Source organism: Marmota monax, unplaced genomic scaffold, assembly GCF_021218885.2.
Source record: "Marmota monax isolate L192 unplaced genomic scaffold, Marmota_monax_Labrador192_F-V1.1 WCK01_AAM20220418_F8-fsc00040, whole genome shotgun sequence".
Lineage (NCBI taxonomy): Eukaryota > Metazoa > Chordata > Mammalia > Rodentia > Sciuridae > Marmota > Marmota monax.
This window is the reverse complement of record NW_026692782.1, coordinates 2,464,754-2,487,888: the sequence shown is the minus strand read 5'-3', so window position 1 is coordinate 2,487,888 and position 23,135 is coordinate 2,464,754. Positions and strand designations below refer to the sequence as shown.

At 36.2% G+C, this 23,135-nt stretch overlaps 1 protein-coding gene across 2 annotated transcripts; it reads right to left on the bottom strand.

The window, feature by feature from the left end:
• Positions 1–1,817: 1,817 nt before the first annotated feature.
• LOC124094842 (histone PARylation factor 1) lies at positions 1,818–22,910 on the bottom strand. Of its 2 annotated transcripts, none has more exons than XM_046447845.2 (8): positions 22,794–22,910; positions 18,218–18,377; positions 17,096–17,285; positions 15,799–15,897; positions 14,075–14,225; positions 8,431–8,518; positions 4,126–4,298; positions 1,818–2,041 (listed from the first exon to the last, which is right to left on the bottom strand). In XM_046447845.2, exons 1-8 carry the CDS (start codon positions 22,887–22,889, stop codon positions 1,910–1,912), a joined length of 1,089 nt encoding a protein of 362 aa, XP_046303801.1. In that variant the 5' UTR covers positions 22,890–22,910; the 3' UTR covers positions 1,818–1,909. The 2 variants fall into 2 exon arrangements, with proteins under 2 accessions (XP_046303801.1, XP_046303802.1); XM_046447846.2 differs by lacking the exon at positions 22,794–22,910 and adding an exon at positions 22,156–22,368.
• Between the last annotated feature and the right edge of the window lie 225 nt (positions 22,911–23,135).

Here is a 23,135-nt window from a genome sequence, read left to right as displayed (position 1 = left end):
CCCCTCTAGCCCCTTGATATTGAGCAGATTCAGGTAAGGAGTGGGCAGTTCAGTTCCTCATTTGGGTTAGGCGTCTAACAGATACACACAGACACATGTATAACTCAAATGGAGTTGAGGCTGTAGGTGTGAATGATAGGATGACAGGGAATTGACCCTAAATGCTGTGTGAAGAAGGAAGCAGAATGGACTGGGTACAATGAAAAGATAGATAAGTAAATCTTGGGGTATGGTCAGGTTGAAAAATTGCTGTAGTAGTAGTAAAAAGATGGGAAATGATGTTTAGATAGTAGAATGCTTGGAATTGATATTAGGGAGGTTTTCATTATTGGTACTGACAAGGTATTTGTCAAACCCTAGTCTACTACGTCATTGAAAGAGTAAGTCAAGGAATGGAGTGGTCAGTGTATTAAAGGAGTCATCTGGATCAGTACTAATTATGATAGTAGTAATCTGGACGGAATCCCACTTAAGCCAGTAGGTAAATGTTTGAACTTGGTCTTGTGTCATTGCCAAGTAATATATATATTATCTCCCAGATCATTTTACAAATTTCATTTTTCCTTGGTTGTATTATTCCACATACATGTTTGAAAGTATACGTAGAAACTCCACTGTTGAACTCCTAAGAGTTCACATTAAGTAAACTTGAGTCCGGTAGTGATTTTTTAATTAAATCCAGATTGGATCAGTGTTTCATGAAAGCTTAGACAAAGAGTGAACAGAGAAGAGAGGTAGGGAAGTGCCCTTTATAAGCAACTAATAATAGCAGAGGAAGGGAAAGAGGGGTCTTTTTTACTCCAACAGGCCCCAACGTTCAGAAATTTTGTAAGAAATCCTGGCCTTCAGGTTCCACTAGGGTGTTGCCGTAGTCAGGAGCCTTTCAACTCTCAGAGGGAAAGACCTGGCCATCAAAAATAAGAGACTCAGTTTCTTATCCCTAGGTGCCTAGGGTGTCTGGATTTTAACAGAAAACTTGCAGTCTCACATTGGGATACCTGGATCACTGGTTGGGAGAACAGGAGTCATGGAGATATTGTTAAAATGTAGTTTTAATAAGCCCAAGGCCAGGAGGAGAGCTACCATGTCCTAAGTTGCCTGGTCAGTTTACTTGTGACACTCCTGACCCACAAAAACCCAATCCTTGAAGCTGTAGCTTTTGATTAACTCAAGGCTCAGAAGAAACAAATTCTTAGTTGCCCATGCAATAAATGCAGGTTGAGTATCTCTTCTATAAAATAATTAAAACCAGAAGTGTTTCAGGTTTCAAAGTCTCTCAGATTTTATAATGTTTGCATAAAACTTTTTTTTTTTTTTTTTGTACTGGGAATTGAAACCAGAGGTGCTCAGCCACATCCCCATTCCTGTTTTATATTTTATTTTGAGACAGGGTCTTGCTGAGCTGCTTAGGGCCTCACTAAATTGCTGAGGCTGGCTTTGAACTTGCTATCCTCCTGCCTCAGCCTCCCAAGCAGCTGGAATTACAGGCATGCACCACCACACCCAGAAAACTTTCACTCAAGCATCCTAACCCAAAACCAAAATGTTCCAAAATACAAAACCTTTTCAGCATCATGTTAGCATTCAAGAACTTTCAGATTTCAGAGTTTTGGATGAGGGATGGTCAACCTGTATTGAAACAATCCCATAAGAGGAGGAGAGTCTAGGCATCCAGAGACATTAGACAGTGACTTCCTGTGACCTTCAGATGACTTTAGTTGTCTTCCAAAATAGAATTAAGGTGTCACTAGATGGTCAGTCTGACTGCCATTTATTTGCATGTGAAAAAAAAATAGGTCAGAAGAGCCTTATAAAAATTTAATTTTTTCCATCAATTTATTTCCGTATTCCTTAAAAACAAAGTTTGATACTGTTTTAAAATACTGTACACCAAACAAAGCAAACAGATTCATCCTGCAAGTTGGTCTATGTTCTCTTTACTTCTGTTTGCCAGATGATCTTCAATAATTTCTGCAAACAGATTCCTCTTCAACAGATTATATGCAAGAGGTAAAAGCTGGCCAGCTACTTTATGAAAATACTGAAAAATAAAATATGACATTAAGCAGAGTAGCAGACAATACAATAAAAAAAGCACTGTTTAACAAAGCTTACTTCCAAAAATGAACAACTAGCTGCTCAATTAGTGAACAGTGAATTTTGGGGCAGGCAACTGGTATTTTGCCCCACAAAGCAATTGTGTAATAGCACGTCTTGAAGGAAATTCAGAAGAAAAACAAGTTAAAATTTAAGCTTCCCTAGTCACTTAGGTTTTATCAAAGTTTTTCATCCCCAGTTATGCCCTAAATCCTCTTTCATTCTCTTCAGGGTATTCCCACCAGTCAAGATAGATATTAAGCTTTATTTTCTTTTGTAGCTTCTATAAGAATAGGTATGCCAAATACAGGGTTACAAATCACTCTCCCCTTTATCCTCAAACTTCTCTCCCACCCCTACCAATTAACCACTTCATCCCTATTAAGAGTTATAGTCAGGTTTACTGAATTATTTTATAGTACTGCTTTTACATATATACTAATAGAAAAACTAGCAATAGTATATTCTTTTGTTGATAAGTTGTAAACATTTAGTACTTCACAAGAAGTACTGTGCTAAACCTTTTCATTACTTGTATATTACTCTTACAAGTGTGCTGTTTAGCTGAGTCACATCTTATAGCTGCTCTACTTATTTATGACTAGGTCCTTTCTGGCAGATTAAGTACTGTCCTGGTCAATGCCTGTATCATTCTGGTAGTTAAACATTTTCATGACTTTTCCTGAAAACCACCATATATGAGGTAGGCGGGAAAAGGCAGTATTATATGGTTTTATCAGGGTGCCCAGGATACACGCTTTCTGACCAGTGACATCAACTTCACCTGGTAACTTGTAAAATGCAAATTCTTGAGACCCACCCAAGAGCTCAGTCAAACTTGGGGAAGGATGGAGAGCACCAATCCGTGAACAGTCCTCCAGATGATTCTGATGTATGCTAAAGTTAGTCACTGGTTTAGTCTTACTCTTCAAATGTGGTCTGTAAAGCAGGAGCATTACCATCACCTATCAGAAATGTGTAGTCTCAGTCTCATCCCAGATTTACTGAATCAGTTTGCATTTTAACAGTATCTCCAGGTGCTTCATAAGAACTTTACATTACAGTTCAGGAATTATGGCCTTAGACGCTGATTTTGAAATCAGACTGCTTATGCGAACACAGGCAAGATGCTTTACCCCTCTGACTAGTTACAAAGTAGGTTAAATGAGAACTAAATGGCCTAAGTGTAGTGTATATGCACATGTTATATATAACTAGATACAAAGATGTTGGGAAAAAACTGCCCAATATTACACATCCTAGGAAGATATGATTTAAATCCAGTTTAGCCCCAGAAGCATGTAAGAGCTACTACACCTTACTGTCTTTTTAAAACCTTGACACAAATAACTGAGTAAGCACTGATTTAGCTGTGAAGTATTTTTTTATTAGCAAATATCTAATAATTAATGATACCCCCTATATCAACCTAAAAAGTATGTTAAAATCATATTTGTTGTTCAGCACAGTAGCAACATGATGCATGCCTATAATCCCAGAAACTCTGGAGGCTGAGGCATGAGGATTGCAATTATGAGGCCAATCTGGGAAACTCAGGAAGACCCTGTCTCAAAATACAAAGGGTTGGGGATGTAGCTCAGTGGTGGAGTACCCCTATGTTCAATCCCCAGTACCACCAAAAAAAAAAAAAAAAAAAAAAACACTTAAGAATTCAAGTATGATAGCAGATACCCCACCACAACAGAAATGAAATGGAACCAAAGGAAAGATGTGTGTGTATATATATGCTCTCATATGCACACTAACACACCAAAATAAATGGTGTACCCCTGAAATATGTCTAATAGGTAATGTTAACCTGAAAGAAATCATCCTGGTTATTTGCCTTCACCAGAATACAAAATAGACTTTCAAAAAATTACTTTCAGAATGTATGCTTAATAATCACTTCAAAAAGTTCACTTTGAAATACACGCGGAATCCATACCCTATTTCTGCTGGAACTTGGGGATATAAATGTGCACAGAGGAATGTGTGGTACTGGGTGGGAGGTGGAGTTTTACTCACGTGTGAACCATAGCAAAAGAGGTCCATTCCCAGCTCTAGCCCCATGCCATAATCACACTCGTCATTGGCAAACTGCACAAAAGTCATCATTTCCTGAATGGGAGCGAATGCTTTCAGTCTCTCCTCATCACTTGCAGCCTCAACAATTGTCTTGCAAATTCTCTTGAGGTCAGCTAAAAAAAAAAAAAAAAAAATCAATGATATAAAGAAATCATCTATACAATTATAAGATCATAAACATTTTCATCTGTAAAAACGATGCCTTGCTTCAGTTTAGAATGGAAATTTTATAGTTTTTCTACTTGGGGTTCAAGCATAAAAATGGATTAGCAGAAAAGACTTCTTGTCTTGGCAAGGTGCGACTTTCACAAGGAGTTAATTTTAATCCTAATTTTATATAAGCTTTAGATGAGTTTTCAGGAGGGTAGTCTAGGAATCTACAAGCTTTGAACAACTCTGGCTCATCTTTATTTTTTGGCAGCACTAAGGGATTCTATATCACTGAGCTACATCCCCAGCTTTTATTTTTTATTTTGAGGGGCGATCCTCCTACCTCAGCCTCCCAGGTCTCTGAGATTATAGGCATGCACCAATATGCCCAGCTTCATCTCAGTTGTAATTGTCCTCAAACTAGGCAGTTAGTTTAAATTTGCCTTTTTAAGTAGTTGGAAAATAAAACAAAAAAACAAAACAGGAATATGAAGCAGAGACTGTAGCCCACAAAATGCAAAATATTTGCTGTGGAGCCCTAGACAGAAAGATTACCAAGCTCCAGACCAGGCCATGCACTGTGTTAGGAGTTGGGTTAAAAACAGAAAATACAAATAAAGTTAATCTTTTTTTTCTGCCCTGTCCTATTAAAAAAAAAAAAAGTTATTTTTGAATAAAAAACAACAAAGTGACAGCTATATAGAAGACAAAAAATCGTTGCAGAATTACATCTTTACTAAAGCCTTTACCAAAATGGGAAAAGTGTAGCCATGGTGAAAGTGTAATTTGAGATAACAAAAGAAAAATTTTAATAAGGAAAAACAGTGACCTCACATTTCTAATTTGGCTTTCAACATTTTCTTAATTTTCTGAATGCCAATCTATCTCAGATCTCAGGATGTAAATGAGACTGAATATCCTAAATATCTAATTAGACTTCCTTTTGTCAAACAGGAGTACTTTTGACAAATTAAACTTCTTAACAGATTACTAAAAAACCATTTGTAAACAAGGTGATACAAGAAATGGTTCAAATATTACTAAATGCACTTGAGAATGACATATAAAGTTATATGTATAAGTCACAATATTCTGATAATACTAGTTAAAAAATATGGTGATTATCAAAAGCAGTAAAGACACACCAGGATTTTTAACCTGGTGTATATTATTTGATTGATTCAGTTGTGATGGCCATGCAGAATACATGCTGTTATATGAGGTGACATAATGTGTTTTGTTCCCTTTCCCACCTTTGATAGCCAGTATCACACTGGATAAATAACCTTTATCACCTATATTCCTCACTATGTGGCTAAAAATTATAGTGATATTTATTGGTTTCAAATCTTTTTAAAGTTAAATAAGTTTCATGATCTTTTTTCCCCCCTTTGGAAAAATCAGTGCCAATCATTTCAAGGAAAAGCATGAGCTTCCTTCAAAACCCTCCTTAAGAATGAAAAATAAGTGGTTCCTTCCTGTAATCATAAAATATAGCTAACTGATCAGGACCCTTAGAATCTATCTCACCACAGTGCTCCAGGCCATCAATCAGGGTTGCTATGGAAGTAAAGATCTGTTTGTTTTAGGAAACACTTTAAGGTTTATCACTTTCTGGTACCATATTTTCAGGTTTTGTCCCTGGCAAATCACATGGGCTAGAAAAGAGTAAGCAACTTACAAGAATTATTGAGCTAGAAAACTACTGAAGAACAGAGATGAAGACAGCTCACATGTATCAACATAAGGATAAAACATTCTACAGAAATTCATTTAACAGAAGCCCTATTGTAATTCTCTGTGAATACTTGACTCAAAAATGAAAGTTTAAATGTTACTACTCAAAATACTTGATTTAACAATTCTGGAGGTCTAATACTTAATTCCTATTGTAGCCTGTCACTAACACCAACTGGAATACTTAAGCTAGGCCATAGTAGTTTTGTCTAAGATTCAGGTAACTGTATAAGCAACTATTTTCACTTTGTATAAACTCCACAGTCAGAAAGACCAAGTATGAGATCTAGTTCCCTCATTTACTACTACTAATAAACACTGTGAACCTATTTCCCTTTTGAAAATGGGAATAAAATCATGAGTTATATGAAGATCACATAATATTATGTATATAGCATTTTATATAGTGAATCATGACATTTGAGATTGTGCCATAAACTGGGCGTGGTGGTCCACACTAGTAATCCCAGAGACTTGCAAGACTGAGGCAGGGGGATCAAAAGTTCAAGGTCAGCCTTGGCAATTTAGGGAGACACTGTCTCAAAATTTTAAAAATGTAGTTCTGTGGTAGAGTACCCCTGAATTGAATCCCCAGTGCTGAAAAAATTGTTTATTAAACGGTATCTTATTTGCCAGGTTAAAATAATAATGTAGGAAGCTTCAAAGAAGATTTTGAATCATTAATAACTAGCAAAAAGTTTAACTGTGACTTGCTAATCCCTGTCACATATTAAACTGCCAATCGATTAGATTCTTAATTTTACATCTTTCTACTACTTTTCATTCAAAAATAAGCTACAAAAGAACTTAAAACCTATAATAGTAGGCTTAATATTGAACATAAAACTTCAAGACCACAACTATGGTAAGATAATAGCCTTTATTCCAGGATGCCATGATTCAAAATCCACTACCCCAAAGTTTTAGACTGCTTTCGCTATAACACTCTCAACTTTGCCTAAATGAGATAGTAATGATGCTTTTAAAAGCTGTGGGTGGACTAGTAAGCAGGAAGGCAGAAGAGAAGGTCACTTAGGGTACAAGAAAGAGACTGTACGACAGGAACTAAGTACTATACTCCTTCCCCAACAGAGATCGATTAAGAGATACGGGACAGATCATCTTGTCTAATGAAATATAAAACGGACTAATTATATAACTGATATTTTTCTAGTATACACATTAAAGAAAAATGTGAAATTAAGATATTTAACCTAGTATTTCTAAAATAGTATTTCAACATACATTCAATATAAAAACTAATAATGCTGATTCAACTTATAAATTTACATTAAAATTAAAATAAATTACAAATTCTTCTCTCAGTCATACCAGCCACATTTGACGTGCTGGTGGCCACAGGTGGCTAGTGGCCACTGTACTGGACAGCTTAGCCACCTTTATTTCCCCCATGAATTCCTCTAATGTGGTAGGAATACAGGAAAAAAATAGTTATAAATGAATAGTTGTCTTATAAGACATCTCAATCTCAAAGTCTGAGAACAGGTCCTCCAGAGAACTGGTTAAAATGCAGACTCCCAGGTCCAACACTAGAAACTGGAATGACCAATATTAATTAGTTTTGTTCTGAAAAGAGGATGGTCAAATGTGTGTGCTGGGCAAGAATACTTGTTCCCACCTTGAGGAGGTGCTAATTTTTACTTCCTATTAAGTTGTATGTTCTCTTCAACAGGATGATAAATAAAAGAACACCAACAGGGATGCTCACAATAAGAAGTGAGTAGAGGGGAAGAAAAAAGCTGAGAAGTGATTTCAATTCTTTTTTTCAACAGCAATAATTAGATCTTGTGTAGTAGTTCATTTTCAAAGTCTTTCTCTCTCTCTCTCTCTCTCTCTCTCTCTATATATATATATATATATATATATGAGTATTTCAGGATCTTGGGTTTATAAAAATGAAATAGTTTTACATGAAGATTATAATGTTTACAAACAACTATAAAAATACTATTTCAAAAATCACTATTTAGTAAGTTGACTTAATGTCAAAGGTTATGAAAGAGCTCAGAAAAAGTAATTTATGTGACAGGTTAAAATTCTTTAAATTCTTAAACATAATTAGCATACTTAGCACTATGAGGCAAGCACTGTATGCTAACACTTTATATAATCTTTTACTTCTCAAATACCTCTATAAACTGAGTGCCATTAATCTCACTTTGCACATAAAAAAGACAAGGTTTAGTGAGGCTACATAATTTGCTATGAACCCAGTTTTAATTCAGGCATGACTAAAACCTAAGTTTGCTCTTTATTACTACCTATTTCTAAATATAAGGAAAACCTTCTTCCATATATATTAACATATTTGCACATTTTACATATAAAATATATTACCATCTGTTTCAGGGAGCTCTCTGTACCCAACATCATTTTTATCTACTGGAACAACCAAGCCTGCACTGTGAAAGGTCTTTGTCACGACCTAAATTAAAGAAAAAGATAAACATGAAATTAAATCATGGCAAACAGACCAAATCAAACAAAAAGGAATAAGAGAAAAACCTAAAATAAGCACACAAACTCTGAATATTTCTGTTTAAACATAACATTCCATGATACTTTATTTCAGAAAATTTGGACTCTGGTGAAAATTCGATACTCTCTCCTTTAAAATTAGCTAGAAGTCAAATACTTGTTTTTATAATTGTAAGTAATTATAAAAGAATGACATAAATGGCTTTTATTAATTGTGCTTGTCATTTCAAGTCTGTATTTGATCCATTAGGAAGGAATCTGAGTACTTCCTATTACAGGAGGCAGGTCAGAACATGGGTTTTTCCCCGAGGTCAATGTATCTTCCAGGTACAAAGCCTAAGAACCAGGGCTTAAAAAGAAGACAGAGGAACAGGGTTCTTTTAGTGAGAAGTAGAGGACAGCATTTCTCTCATTTATCCTGCCAAAATGACTCCCTATTTCTACCTGGAAAATTCAGGCCTGTTGACAAACTTCCCCAAAGTAGGGCAGTTTTTAATTATGTGGTGCCCTTTGCAGGCAAATCATATAATCTTTGCTTTTATTAAGTGATAATTATCATAGATAAAAAAGGCCCAACTAGGACTACCACCATCATAATTCTTCCAATCAACATTCTTCCTCTTATTCACACCAGTGGAGTTATTTTTAGGTTGTTCTTTTAATAAAACATCTGCTTCAATAGTCTACTTCTTTGTGCAGTCCAGTGAGACCTACCAAGACAGAAGAAGGGCACATTTCAAAAGTAAACTTTTTTGGGGCGGTGGGGGGGGGGAAGGCCAGTACTGGGATCAAACTCAGGGCCTTGTGCATGCTAGGAAGCACTCTACCATGAACCTATATTCCACATTCCTTTTTGCTTTGTTTTATTTTGAGACAGTCTTGGTGAGTTGTCCAGGCTAGCCTTGAACTGGCCATTATCTTGCCTCAGTTTCCTGAGTAGCTGGGATTACAAGTGTATACCATGATACCAGCAAACAAACTCTCATTTTAAAATTCTCACTTATGTCTCTGTACATTACATTATTTCATTCACATATGTCCATTCTTGCTTCTTTATCTTTTATTGCTGGGCACAGCCTATAATCCAGCCACTCAGGAATCTGAGGCAAGAGGATTCCAAGTCCCAGGCCAGCCTGCACAACTTAGTAAGATCTTGTCTCAAAACAACAACAACAAAAAAAAATCAACAATCAAAAACAATAACAAACCAAGGATTATGGAATGTAGCTCAGTGATAAAGCACCCCTGAGTTCAATCCCCAATAGCCCCCCAGAACCCACACACACACAAAAAAAACCATCCTAAAACACAATGTCCTCATTATCTTTTATTAAGCCACAAAAAGGATAGATTTTTGCAAAGGAAGTTTACAGACAACTGCTCAATATTTGGGATAAAACAAAGTTATAGCCTTGTATCTTTATACCCCCAAAAAATTACAGATGGATTTTAGGATTAATATAAAAACAAACCTATAAGTAAACTACTGGAAGGCAAATTTTTTTTCTAATTCTGTGTTGGAGAAGGAAAAGAGCTAACAATATTTAAACAAATCAAGTAGGAAAAAAAAATCAAGAAAACAATTTAGACAAATTAACTGATGGAAAATAACTGCAAAACATATAATGGTAAAATTAATAGTTGGGCACAGTGATGCATGCCTATAATCCCAGTGACTCAGGAGGCTGGAGGCAGGAGGATCCCGAGTTCAAAGCCAGCCAAAGCCAGCCTCAGCCAGCCTCAGCAACTTAGCAAGGTTCTAAGCAACTTAGTTGAGACCCTGTCTCAAAACAAAATATAAAAAGGATGTGGTTCAATCCCCAATACCAAGAAAAAATAAATAAAATTACTGTCTCTAAAACTATAAGAAAGCCTTAAAGAAAAAGACTAACACTCAAAACACAAGAATAAGTCTAACCTTGATAGAAAAATGGGCCAAGTTAGGCAGAGTCACAAAATAAAGGCAATTGCTTGACAGAAGTGAAAAGTACCATCCTTTATAATTTAAAAAATGCTAATTAAAACAATGAAGTATCATAACTATCAGCATGGAAAAAAAACTAAACCAATGAAAAAAAAGAAAAAACCCATAAAACTTGAAACAAGCCAAGAAAAAACAGGCACACAACTACCTTAAACTACTAGTTTGGACTTGGCAATACTATGTGCAGGCTGTTCTAAGGAAATAATCAGGTAAATGTGCAAAGAAAGATATAAAAGGATAACTACTGAGGGTTTGTAATCATGAAAAATTTTAAGCAACCTAAACACCATACTCTGCAGCCATTCAAAATTATGAGGCAGATCTTACAGTTAGCAATAGGAGTGATATTCATAATATATTTGTAAGTGTAAAAAGCAGGTCACAGAACAGTGACAAAGAAAAAGATAATGGTGGTACTCACTGACTTTTCTTTTCCACTCAGACTGAATGACATACAACTAAAACTATTGTGTATACATAGTTTCACAAATGATTAACTAATCTAATTGTCCCTAAAGAAGTATCAACCATTGGCAAATATCAGAATCCTAACATTATGAGAAATAATCTTGTATAGATACCCTGTATAGGGCAGGTGATATCCCTAGGCAAAAGATCAGGAGTGGATGAAATGAGATGCCTTCATTTTACAGCATTATTTAACAAATATTCACTTTTTAAAATGAAGGAATCTAGGCATAAAAAAGGCAAAGTGGCATACAGTTACTCATTAAGAAGATAAAATGAAAATAATACAAAACATGGAAAGTGTAAACTTAGGACTATACCTATCACTCAGTATTTTGGATAAAGCATAAGCCTCTATGTTGTAGAGGTCAAATGAGGTAACTCATATCAAGACTTTGCATTCCAAAATACCATAAGGTACTGTCAGTGTAAAAGATTTATACAGTGCTCTATTATACTAAAATGGTTCTCTTATTACTCTAATACTTAAGGACAAAGTCATTAACATATATGAGTGGAACTGAATTTTTCAGGAATGGAAAAATATGAATGAAAAAACTCATAATATTTAAAAAACAAACGTACATATAATTTAAGAAAGAAGGTCTGGGGTTGTGGCTCAGTAGTAGAGTGCTTGCCTAGTAAATGCAAGGCCCTGGGTTCGATCCTCAGCACCCACATAAAAATAAAAGTACTGTGTCCAACTACAACTAAAACATAAATATTAAAAAAAAGGATACATTTACCAATAGGGGAAGATAAAATCATGGTTTTATTGTAAGTTCTTTTTTTAATTGATATTTTTACTATCCATGTTTGTATAAAAAACAAATACTAAAAAAAAAATCTCATGCGCGAGGCGGGCAGTACAAACATGAAATTTAGATCCCAATCATGTCTTATAGTTACAGGGAAGAATTAAGGAAACCTGCTATGAAAAAAATTATAGTTGATGGCAGAAAAATAAAACAAGGCTCTAAGTAATCTAATATATACCACTCCTCACTATTTATCCTAAACAAATAAAGTTAGCATGCATACCCATGTTTATAGCAGCACAATTCACAATAGCCAAACTATGCAAATGTCCATCAGTGGATGAATGGATAAAGAAAATGTGGCATTTAAACACAAGAGAGTTTTATGTAGAATAAAATGATGGAAAAACGCACAAGAAAATGCACGAACTTGAGTACATTAATTTAAGCAAAATAAGCCAAACTCAGAAAAATCAAGGGTTTTATGTTTTCTCTCATATTCAAAAGCTAGAGAGGAAAAAGGCAAAGAAAGCTGGGTGGAGGGCATCTCATGAAAATCTAAGGGAGATCAGTAGTGTAGAGGATAGGGGACGAAGAAAGGAAGGGCATGGGGAAAAACTGGGAAGTGATACAGCCAAATCTTATATATTTGTATATGCACACAATATAATAACAATGAATCCTACCTTTATGTGCAATTATAATGCACCAATAAAAATATGGAAAAATGAATTCCCTAACAACTATTTAATCCATACTGTCTTCAGTTCAGACAAAATAGGAACACAAAATAACAAGGCCAGAATTGCTACCCTTCTTATAAGGTGGAAGAAGCAGGGCAATGTGATACATGCCTATAATCCCAGCTATTTGGGAAGCTGAGGCAGGTGGATCGAAAGTTCAAGGCCAGCCTGGGCAACTTACTGAGACTGTCTCAGAATAAAAATGAAAAGGACTAGGATGTAGCTCAGTGGTAGAGCACCACTGGGTTCAATCCTCAGTACAAAAAATAAGTAAATAAATAAAAATAGGGATGAAAGAAACTTCCTACAATAACCAGAAAGGTGGAAGAGCAAAAGTAATTAAAAATACCATTGTAAACCGATGTGATTCTGCAATCTGTATTTGGGGTAAAATTGGGAGTTCATAACCAACTTGAATCTAATGTATGAAATATGATATGTGAAGAGCTTTATAATGTTTTGAACAACCAATAAAAAAAAATTAAAAAAAAAAAAAAAAAAAAAAAATACCATTGTAATGAGTTTCATTAAAATGCAAATTTTTACAAACTATTTTTGGTCTTTAGGACCAAAGATAGAATTGCTACTGCAATTTATTGTCTACAACTTAGAATATCACTAACCCTGCAAATGAATCAAGTTTAAAGAAGAAAGTGAAGTATATTTCCAATAACTAAGTATACACTTGTCACCAGTACTAGTTTATTTACCAATAACAAGTATTTCATTTGGCTTAGAATAGAACGTTCAAGTTAGCAAGCGCCAGTAGACAACAATGAGAAGCTGAAAGAGAATGAGAAGCTCTCATTCCAGTGACAAATATCTTTCCTCCTCAGAGGTTGTAAGAAGAAACTCCTACAGAATCTTCTTACAGCAAAGCAAAATTCTGTTAGCTTATCTGTAAACTTACCCTGAAATTTACGATTAAAAAACCAAAAGGATCCACAACTCAGAAGTGCTTGCTTCTTTACAAATACTTTACTCAACACTGCAGGCATTAGGTGATGCAAAAAGAAATGTTGATGGGAAAGAGGAAGGACTTTAATAATACATGTTTAATACATGTTAACTGGAGAGAATGAACAAACCCCCCTCTACATACTGTCTTTCAAAACAGAACTATCTTCGAGGTCCTTAACCAAGTCACTCTAAAGCCTATCTTTGCAAAACTAGCCCCTTCCAAAAATAAAACAAAACCTGGCACTAAGCAACACATCTTGGCCATTAAAAAAAGAAATTTAAATAAATAGTAATACAGACAAAGCTGCTTTCACTTAACTTTAAGAAAGGATCAACTGATATAACAAGATTAAAAGAGTAGTAAAGTTAACTGGCACAAGTTAAGTGACTTAGCCTGTGTAGCAACCTACAGGAGTCATGTGACTGCTGCCCCACTACCTCCACACTCCTGGAGGTATCTGGAGGCCACCCAGGGAGTCCCTGAAAAATGGCATCCAACATTTTTAGGATAGGGCTAGAGAAGAGAAAGTGCAGGTAGGGAAATATCTGCTAAACAACATAGCAGTCAGATCAACAGATTGAAATCATACTTTCTTATCTCTCTGTTTCATCTTCAGAGTTCTCTGTTCAAGTGAGTACCCCAGTTTTCTGGCTGCTTCTGTGAGTTTTTCATCTACGTTTTTCAACAGACTAGCTTTCTTTTTATCTGTTACTTCTTTAAGTTTTTTCATCAAAAATAATCTGGAAAAGAAGTAAAAGCCCACATTATATTGCTGATCACTGTACTAAGTACAAAGAAGCTAAGATAAAAACACCAAATTCCATGCAAGAAAGTCTTCAGAATCATTACCAATGGTTCTCTCAAAATTCCTAATAGTTTTCCTCAAACAAGGGAAAAGTAATATTAATAAAAAGTTGCCAGTCACAGAAATAGCAAATATGATTCAAGTTTGTAGTATTTCTTAATTATAGAGAAGTAAGAGCTATTTAAAAAGCTGAGATTAAGTCAAGTTTTAAGCATTGCTTGAATATTAAGACACAGCATGCTGCTTTGGAGAAGTCTGGTATAAGAAGCCAAAGTAGTACGTAAATACCAAAAAGGATTTTTTATTTTTAAAGAGCCAGAGGACACTGTTATAATACTTAGGGTAAGCAGATTTTTTTAAATGTTCACTTCAAATCTGTTAAGACAAATTTAGAAAATATGGAAGGAAAGCTTATACAAAAGCATAGTCCAAAGCAGTTTTTTTAAAAGACTGTTAATGCCCAAAATAATTTTATATTTATCATAAGCAGGTTAAGATTTTTATCAGCAGTATAGAAGATCAAGAGTAAAAGGAAGAGCTGGAGTGGCAGCTGAACACACATGTTGATACCCTTCCTTTGTAGCCAGTGCCAGGCCCCAGGAAGAAACGCTTCTATTTGCTACCTACTTTTAAGAGTTTATAATGTCCACTGTAACACTGCCATGAGTTGAGTATTATAAACGTCTTAGAAAATTTATAGTGGGTGCTATTCTTCACTCCTTTTTACATATCAGGAAACTGAAACATAAAGTATAATCAACTTACCCCAATTTGGAGAGCTATTAATGGTGTTGATTAAAGTGCCATAGAAACTCAAAACAGCCAAACCAGTGCCTCCTGATTGCAACACACATAGTTACACTAAACCTTACCTTCAATAATCATCAGCTGTATACCTAGAGAATATATTTATATTAACTATAAGTTAGTCAATCTTCAGTCCTTCCCAAGCTCTCTGGCATGGCATATAGAGCCTTCAAGTTCTCTGGGCCACATATTTCCCACATTCATATGGAAGTACTGCTCCTTTGCCAAAAACACTTTCCTTTCTAATCTTTCTAGTAAGTTCTTATGCAGCCATCAAGGCTCTTTACCACATTATTATAAGTATCTTTATACTTATTAGTTAAACATTGTCTCAGCTTCAAATGTACTTTCCAACAGTCTGCTTCATTATCTATATGGTTGATATTGTTATTTATTTTTTTTTTTTGGTCAGTGTGGTGCTGGGGATTGAACCCAGGATCTTGATCATGTTAGGCAAATGTTCTAACACTGAGCTATACCCTCAGCCAAAGATTAAGCAATATTTTCATTAAATAAAATAACTAGATATATGAGACACATGTTTTGTTGAGATAACCCAAGATTATCTTCAAAAGTCATGAAAATGCTCTCTAGAAATCTACAACTTTTGGATTACCATAATTCCCCTTTGCAATACACTGTAAATGTGCTAACAGATATTTAATTGCAAATAGAAGAACTGAAATAGAACATTTTCTTACTTGACTGCAGCAAACACATTATCTCCATTTTGAACAATTGTACAATTTTTCTTTGCTTCATTTATACCAACATATACAGGCAGTTCATCAGGAGAATCCCTATTTTAAGAAAAGATCAAAAATTTAGCTGCCCATAATGTATATTATCAGTCAACTAGAATTTTAGATACATAAGTAACAATTTATGCCTGTAAAACTGAAACAAATTTGCTAGGTTTTAACTCTAAATTTCTTAGGAATATCTATGATGAACCTTATTTATACAACAGAATCTAAAATTAAGATTTTTAGTACCTACTTTTATACCCAAACACAAAGAAAGGGGGAATAAGGCCTGCCAAAAGAAATAGGAAAAATTATACACAAAATATACATAATCATTGATTTTAAAAGCTGTTGAAAAATGGTGGAAAACTGAAAAACAGGATAGAAGATTATAAGACAATAGAGATGACATGATCTTATTCAAGTATGTAATCAAATTGTTTTATTTTAAAATTGAGGAAACCAACACAGAGAGGTTAGGTTACTTGTACTAGGTCCTAGCAAATTAATGTCAAAGTCAGAAACAGAATCTAAACAACCCAATTTCTAGCCCCATGAGCATTCTTCTGTACAATACTTCTTCCTGGGTTCATTTTATCTTTTCCTCTATCATATTATACTTAATCTCTAAAGAATCTCTACTGGTACAGGTGAACAAGGTATTTTCCACCTCAAACTAATTTTATTTCTTAACATTCTAAGTATCTGCATATATTCATTTAATCCTCCTAATATTCCTATCAAGTACATACAATTATTATTGCCATTATTTCCTCAGGGAGGAAACTGAGTCACAGAAAAACCATAGTCACTAATGACTCACATAGAAGGACCAGCCTTTTCAACTCTAGAGCCCACTCTAAACTACCAACTGCTACTGTGTCCCTTGGAAGCACCTGGCTTACTTAAAGCAACTGTTCTAAAATATCTATCTTTAGCTAAAGGAACCTTTCTGAATCCCCAAGGGAAAACAGGTTTATACCTACAAAGGAAAAATCAGTTTCAGTCTTAAGAGTCACTATCCTATAGTAGGTTAAAACATCAAGAATAACAGATGGTTCATGTCATCACCAACAAGGGGAAAATAGGTCTTTCACATTGGTAATGCTAGTGAATGTCTATTTACACTCACTGAACTATACCCTCAGCCCAAGATTAAGCAATACTTTCATTAAATAAAATAAATTATATGAGAGGCACAGAAGAACATTAGTAGCCATGTTTTAGAGGAGAAAAAGAAAAGATCCTTTACCTGAAATACCCCATGTGGTACTGAGTTTTATTATCGCCAATAATAATGGTCTGGAACTCAGGAGGATCATAGTAAAACCTCCAGTGAAGATTAAAGTTCAAACCTATTGATTTTTTCTTCATTTTATGTTTTCCAGCCAGAATGTCATAGGGACCCACTAATCGAAGTCCAAGACTTGTGGAAAGTGAATCTACAGAGAAAATAAATTTATTTAGGCAAACAGGAAATACTGCCCTTTTATTAACAAACTACTTCTAAGTAATTACTACTTTAAAGAGCTTCTAAAAATAAAATACAAACAAACAAAAAACTTCATATGTGAAGATGTTACTTGTAAAAATTCCCATGGAAAAGAAATCAGGTGTTAACACTTAGGATTTTAAGATTTCCTCTTAAATTCACTAACAATCAGATTGATACTTCAAGCATTCTTATTTCAACCAAAGTAAGACTTTTGAACTGCTGTAGGCAAAATAGAGCCAGAAACACTCACCTTACTCCTTACTACACTGCTGTCAACTTTAAATACATCGATTAAGGGAGAGACAACAGATAGCAAAAAAAGTGTGGATTAAGAATGATAAAACAGAGGCTGGGGCTGCAGTTCAGTAGTGGAATGCTTGCCTCATGTGTCTGAGGCCCTGGGTTTGATACTCAGCACCACACAAAATGAACAAATAAAATAAAGGTATTATGTCCACATACAACTAATTTTTTTTAATGACAATACTTTTTTTTCCTCTTTATTTCAGTTAATTATCACTTCAGATTCCCTTAACTCTCTGATAGTCTATTTGGCCAATCCTAATCCTCCATGATTCCATTCTTTCTCCATTCACAGACCACTGAGGTACAGTGCTAAATAAAACCACAGTCATGAAATCTATGCAAAGATGCAACTTTTAACTCAGATGGGCCCTTGCTACTTCTCTAAGAGGAGGTAAGCACTCCTCCAGGTAGGATCCAGTTACAGAAGGACACAGGGATGCAAAAGAGGTAACAAAGTGACTAAAAGCCGGGAAACATTGAAGATTTTTTTTTCTATGAACTACTTGTATCTTTGGTCCAAGTTCCTATTATCTTTTTCATTTGTAGAAGCAGAATGTTTCTGGAGCAACTCACCAGCTGGCTTTTCAGGATCAAGTTCTTCACAAAACTTCCAGAAGTGATAGAAGTCTTCAGGTAGCGAAAGCTTATAATGATTTTCTACTTCTTTGCGAAGGTCACTGGAGACATCAGCTTCACAGGATTTACTCTTCTTCACATCAACTGCCTTTTCACACTGAAAATTGGCATATACAACTTTGTTCTCCAAAAGAAATTTCAGCAATTTTCCTTGCATAACACCATTGCTTATTCTTATTCACCCATCTCTGTATTTGTGCTTTTAAACACTTTTTTTTTTTTTTTTTTTTGGTACTGGGATTGAACCCAGGGATGCTCTACATAACTGAGCTACATTTTTTTTTTTTTTGGTTTATTTGACACAGAATCTTGCAAAGTTGCTCCGGCTAGCATTAAACTTATGATCCTCCTGCCTTAGCCTCCTGAATCACAGGTGTGTACCTCTACTCATAGCTAAACACTCTTTTAAGTGTTATTTCTGAGTAAAGGCCTGGGAATTCTTTTGGACCAAGAAAAATGAAATGTTTATATGGTGGTCAAGAGGAATCCACATAGAGAAATGTACTTAAAGACTTGCTAAGATAATGGAAACAGAAAACAAAAAAGTAAAAAAAAAATTTAAAAAGAATAAAAAGCAGAAAAAAAGGAAATAAAGGCAAGGCAGGTTTTGCCTTTATTTGGTTATCAAGATATGATCATGCATTTTGTTTAAAAAACCACTGATCACTGCTGGGCACGGTGGCACATGCCTGTAATCCCAGTGACTCAGGAGCTAAGCCAGGAGGACTGCAAGTTCAAGACTAGCCTCAACAACTTAGTGACACCCTAGGCAACTTTGCATGACCCTATCTCAAAAAATAAATAAGAAGAGCTGAAGATGTGGCTCAGTGGTTAAATATCCCAGTCCCTGGTTTCATTCTCTGGTACCAGAAAAAAAAATCATCATATCAAAAGCAAAGTATCATAGATAACTGTAAATAACTGAATATAGGAAATTCATCAGTTAAAAAGCTGTTTCTTTAGCAAAGTGCAACCAGAGTTTCTTCAGGGTTATTTACTACAAGCATTACTGAGCCTTCCATTTTAGAATGATTTTTCTCCCTCTGACATTCCAAATAAAGAGGTTAGAAACAAGGTTAAGCATCAATAGTCTCTAACAAAATTAGAAGAATAGCGCTAAACTCTGGGCCCCAAATCCAATTACTTCAGAAAAGGCCTTTTAATGTCAGAAGTAGGTTATAAAACCTCTCTCTAGTGCCTCTGAAATGTGAATAGGCTAGATTTTACAAAGCCAGTTGGATATCTGGTAAGTTTCTGCAGACAGTATAATCAGTTGAAAGATATCTCTCTAGTTTTCTAAGTAGCAACTGTTTTTCTTTATAGGAACCTAGACCCTTTCTTTTTTAATTAAGTTCTTCCTGTTTTATTCTTTTTTTCTACCTAATTAGTGGTTTCCAAATAGGAACCATCCTCCTCCTGACCCCACACCCTCCCAAAGGGCATTTAACAACGTCTGGCAAAGTTTTGGTTGCCATAAAATAGGGGGCAGGGTTCTAGTGGCATCTAATGAGATAAGAGGCCATAGATGACGCTCAAATTCTACAAAGCACAGGATAGATCCCCTCAACAAATATTTTATCTGGCCACAAATGTAAATAGTGCTACAATTGAGAATTCTGACCTAGATGTTTCACATATTTATATTCTTTTACTTTCCCATAGACTCAAGTTTACTGATGTTATTTTATGTGTCAGTCTATAACATGTTTATAAATTAAACGATACAATGCTCAGTATGGCACTGCTCTACCAAGAAACCAGAACAAATGAAATGCCTATTGACAGAATGGGTGGTTAATATTTTTCAAACAATGCAATGTTATGCTTAGTGAAAAGGAAATACAGTTAAATGGCAATATAGACCTATCTTAACATAGAATTTAATGAAGAAAAAGTCATCCAGATTATATGCAGTTTGACATTGGTATGTGGTACATGTCTATAATCCTAGCTACTGGAGACTGAGGCAGGAGGACTGCAAGTTTAGGGTCACCTTGGCAACTTAGTGGGACACTGTCTCAAAATAAAAAATAAAAAGGACTGGGTCATTGCTCAGTGGTATGGCATTTGTTTAGCATTTTTAAGTCCCTAGGTTCAAACCCAGTACCAAAAATTTTATATGCAGCATGACAGCCTTTTTATGATGTTCATAAACTAAAAAAACATTGTTTATATATATGTTCACAGGTGATAAACTGTAGAACAAAGGCAAGGGCAAACAAAGTTCAGAATGCTACCTACTCTGATTAGGGACTATAAGAAGTTAGGCAGGAAGGCTAGGGGAGGAACACATGTAGATGTGGAGCTACTGTCTGTTTCAGTTCTTGGGGTGGGCAGTGGGTTTACAGTTGTTGTATTAAATAGACAAGGTAAAAGAGGATCAGAAATCGACCAATATGTTTATTATAGCCAGACTTATAATGCATCCATCCAAGGTCATTAAAATATTAAATTGAACAAAAGTATTGAAATAGGAATCAAACAATAAGTCAACAATAAGAACCATTTATAGTAAGAATTATAAAAACAAGGAATATTTATTGTGTACTTGTGTCTTACCACCATTCTAAGCACTTTCTACGGATTATCTCATTTAATCTTCACTACTAGCTTATGAGCTAATACTAGCATCCATACTTTGCAGACAAGGACATTGAGGTTATGTAACTTTCCCTATATCCCTAACTAGAAGGTTGAAGAGCAGAGATTTAACCCCAGGTTTAAACCTGGCTCCGAACAGATTCTTAACTACCTCATCATATTGCTTCTCCAACTACAAATAAAAAATAGTAGAGGGCTGGAGATGTGGCTCAAGCAATAGCGCCCTCGCCTGGCATGCTTGGGGCCCTGGGTTCGATCTTCAGCATCACATAAAAATTAAAAAATAAAGATGTTGTGTCCACTGAAAACTAAAAAATATTTTAAAATTCTCTTAAAAACAACAACAACAACAACAAAAACAGAAATATATGAAGTCCTGACTGGTCATCTCTTGTTTTTGTAACTGTCTTTGGCTCAAACTTAAGATGTTAGAAAAGCCTTAATGTGCATTGCAGAAAGGCAATTTTGCATAATGGTTTGTCTGGGTTGACTTGACTCCACTGGTTTCCAGCTGTCACCCTGGGCAAGTTACTTCTCAGTGCCTTGTTCTCTCATCTATAATAAAGGACTATAAAGTACCTGTATCACAGGATTGTTATGAGGAATAAATTATATTTAAAAATAAGCAGAACAATCTTACTAGCTATTATTGTTAGCTATTGATAGTCTCTACAGGATCATCTTCACCTTTGGCAGTTTATTTATTTTTTAAATGCATTTTTTAATATTTATTTTTTAGTAGTAGTTGGACACAATAACTTCATTTTATTTTTATGTGGTGCTGAAGATCGAACCTAGGGCCTGGCCCATGGTAAGCGAGTGCTCTACCCTACAACCCCAGCCCCTGGCATTTTTTTTGATTAAACCAAACCAGCTTTTCACTGCAGTTTCAAAGAGGGTTTTTCAGCTTTACCTTAACTCACACACTAGTTCAGCATCTCCAAATCCTTAACGACTAAAAATTTGAGACAGCTGTCCTCTTCAGACTTCACTCTCACCCAGGTGTTCCTAGAACGCATGCCTCAACGAGAAGAATGCCTGTAACCATAGCCCTCTCAACAATTAAGCTTTCAAACAATGCCACACCCTATCCAATTTAAAATACAGCCAGAGAAATTTTTGTAAAACTTTCAATATCACAATGACACTTCTTTCCTAATTTCCTTATTACCACTGCAGTGCTTATGCGACTCCTGGAACTGTGTAAAAGTGTAAGAGAATGAGTACACTTTCTGTCCGACCGCAATAGTGCCTTTATGATCAGTCCTCCTTACTTTCCCCATCTCCCAGGATCCTGCCAGGTAGAATGCTCCTTTGGGCCCCCCAATCCCCTACACTTTTACGTCAAAGGAACTCTTTGCTCTTCTTCTCTGCCTTGAAGAACCTTTTTCAAACACCAGTTGTCTTAAGTCTTCTTGAGCAATCCCCTGGAACTCGTTAAATCCTCCTCCAGTGTTTCCAGAGCACTTTCTACTCTCCAGCATTATCATCTCAAACAAAAAAAGGTTACCGTAAAACGTTTATTCACTTGTGCCCGGTCTTCCCAGGCTGGGGGGGTCTCTACATGGGGCAGGGGTCGCCGGGCTCATCCTGAACCCGCGGCGTCCTGCACAGGGTATGGGACGGCGTCGGTTTCCAATCAATGTGGCTGCGTGAATGAATGAGCAGCGCAGCTGGGTGGTTCAATCTGCTTCCCAAGGAACTGAGCCGAGAAAAGTCGGGCAGCAGACGTAAAGGTTACTTCTCAGTCCAATCCCCCGCAGGGCGGGAAACAGCGGCCCTGGACAAACCGCTGTTCCCGGGCACACAGCTGGCGCTCAATGGTTACCCGATGAATGCAACGTGCTGCCCCCAGGTGTCCCGACTACACCTAAAGCTCCCCGCAGAGCCCGCTTAGCCTTTCAGGAAGTACCTGCTGCCCCTCCCTGGCGGGCCTGCGCTTGCCGCCGCCGACCATTCTGCCTCTGCCGCGCCCGCGGCCTCGAGTTCCGGCTGCTACCGAAGGCATCCGACTGCTTCCGGGTTCAAAAGTCACCAATCCGAATCCCCACGCTACCCCGGGCGCGCCAATTTAGAGCAAAGGCTCCGCCTATGCCCCGCCCCCTGAGAGTCAGAGCGGGCCGCGGCCCCGCCCACTCCCCCGCCCTCCGCCCCCTTCCCTGCGGGGCAATTGGTGCTTGATCTCTCCTCCGGTTCACTGTGCCCTCGGAATTACCTTCCAGGGATGCTCCAGGATTCTGCACAGCTACCTAGT

Coding starts and splice junctions, on each gene's coding strand:
- LOC124094842 (XM_046447845.2), bottom strand. CDS start 22,889: ATGCCTTCGGTAGCAGCCGGAACTCGAGGCCGCGGGCGCGGCAGAGGC. Junction 15,898..17,095: donor TACCACATGGGGTATTTCAG/GTAAAGGATCTT, acceptor TTCTTAAAATAG/GGATTCTCCTGATGAACTGC. Junction 14,226..15,798: donor AATGTGTTTGCTGCAGTCAA/GTAAGAAAATGT, acceptor CTTCTTTTCCAG/ATTATTTTTGATGAAAAAAC.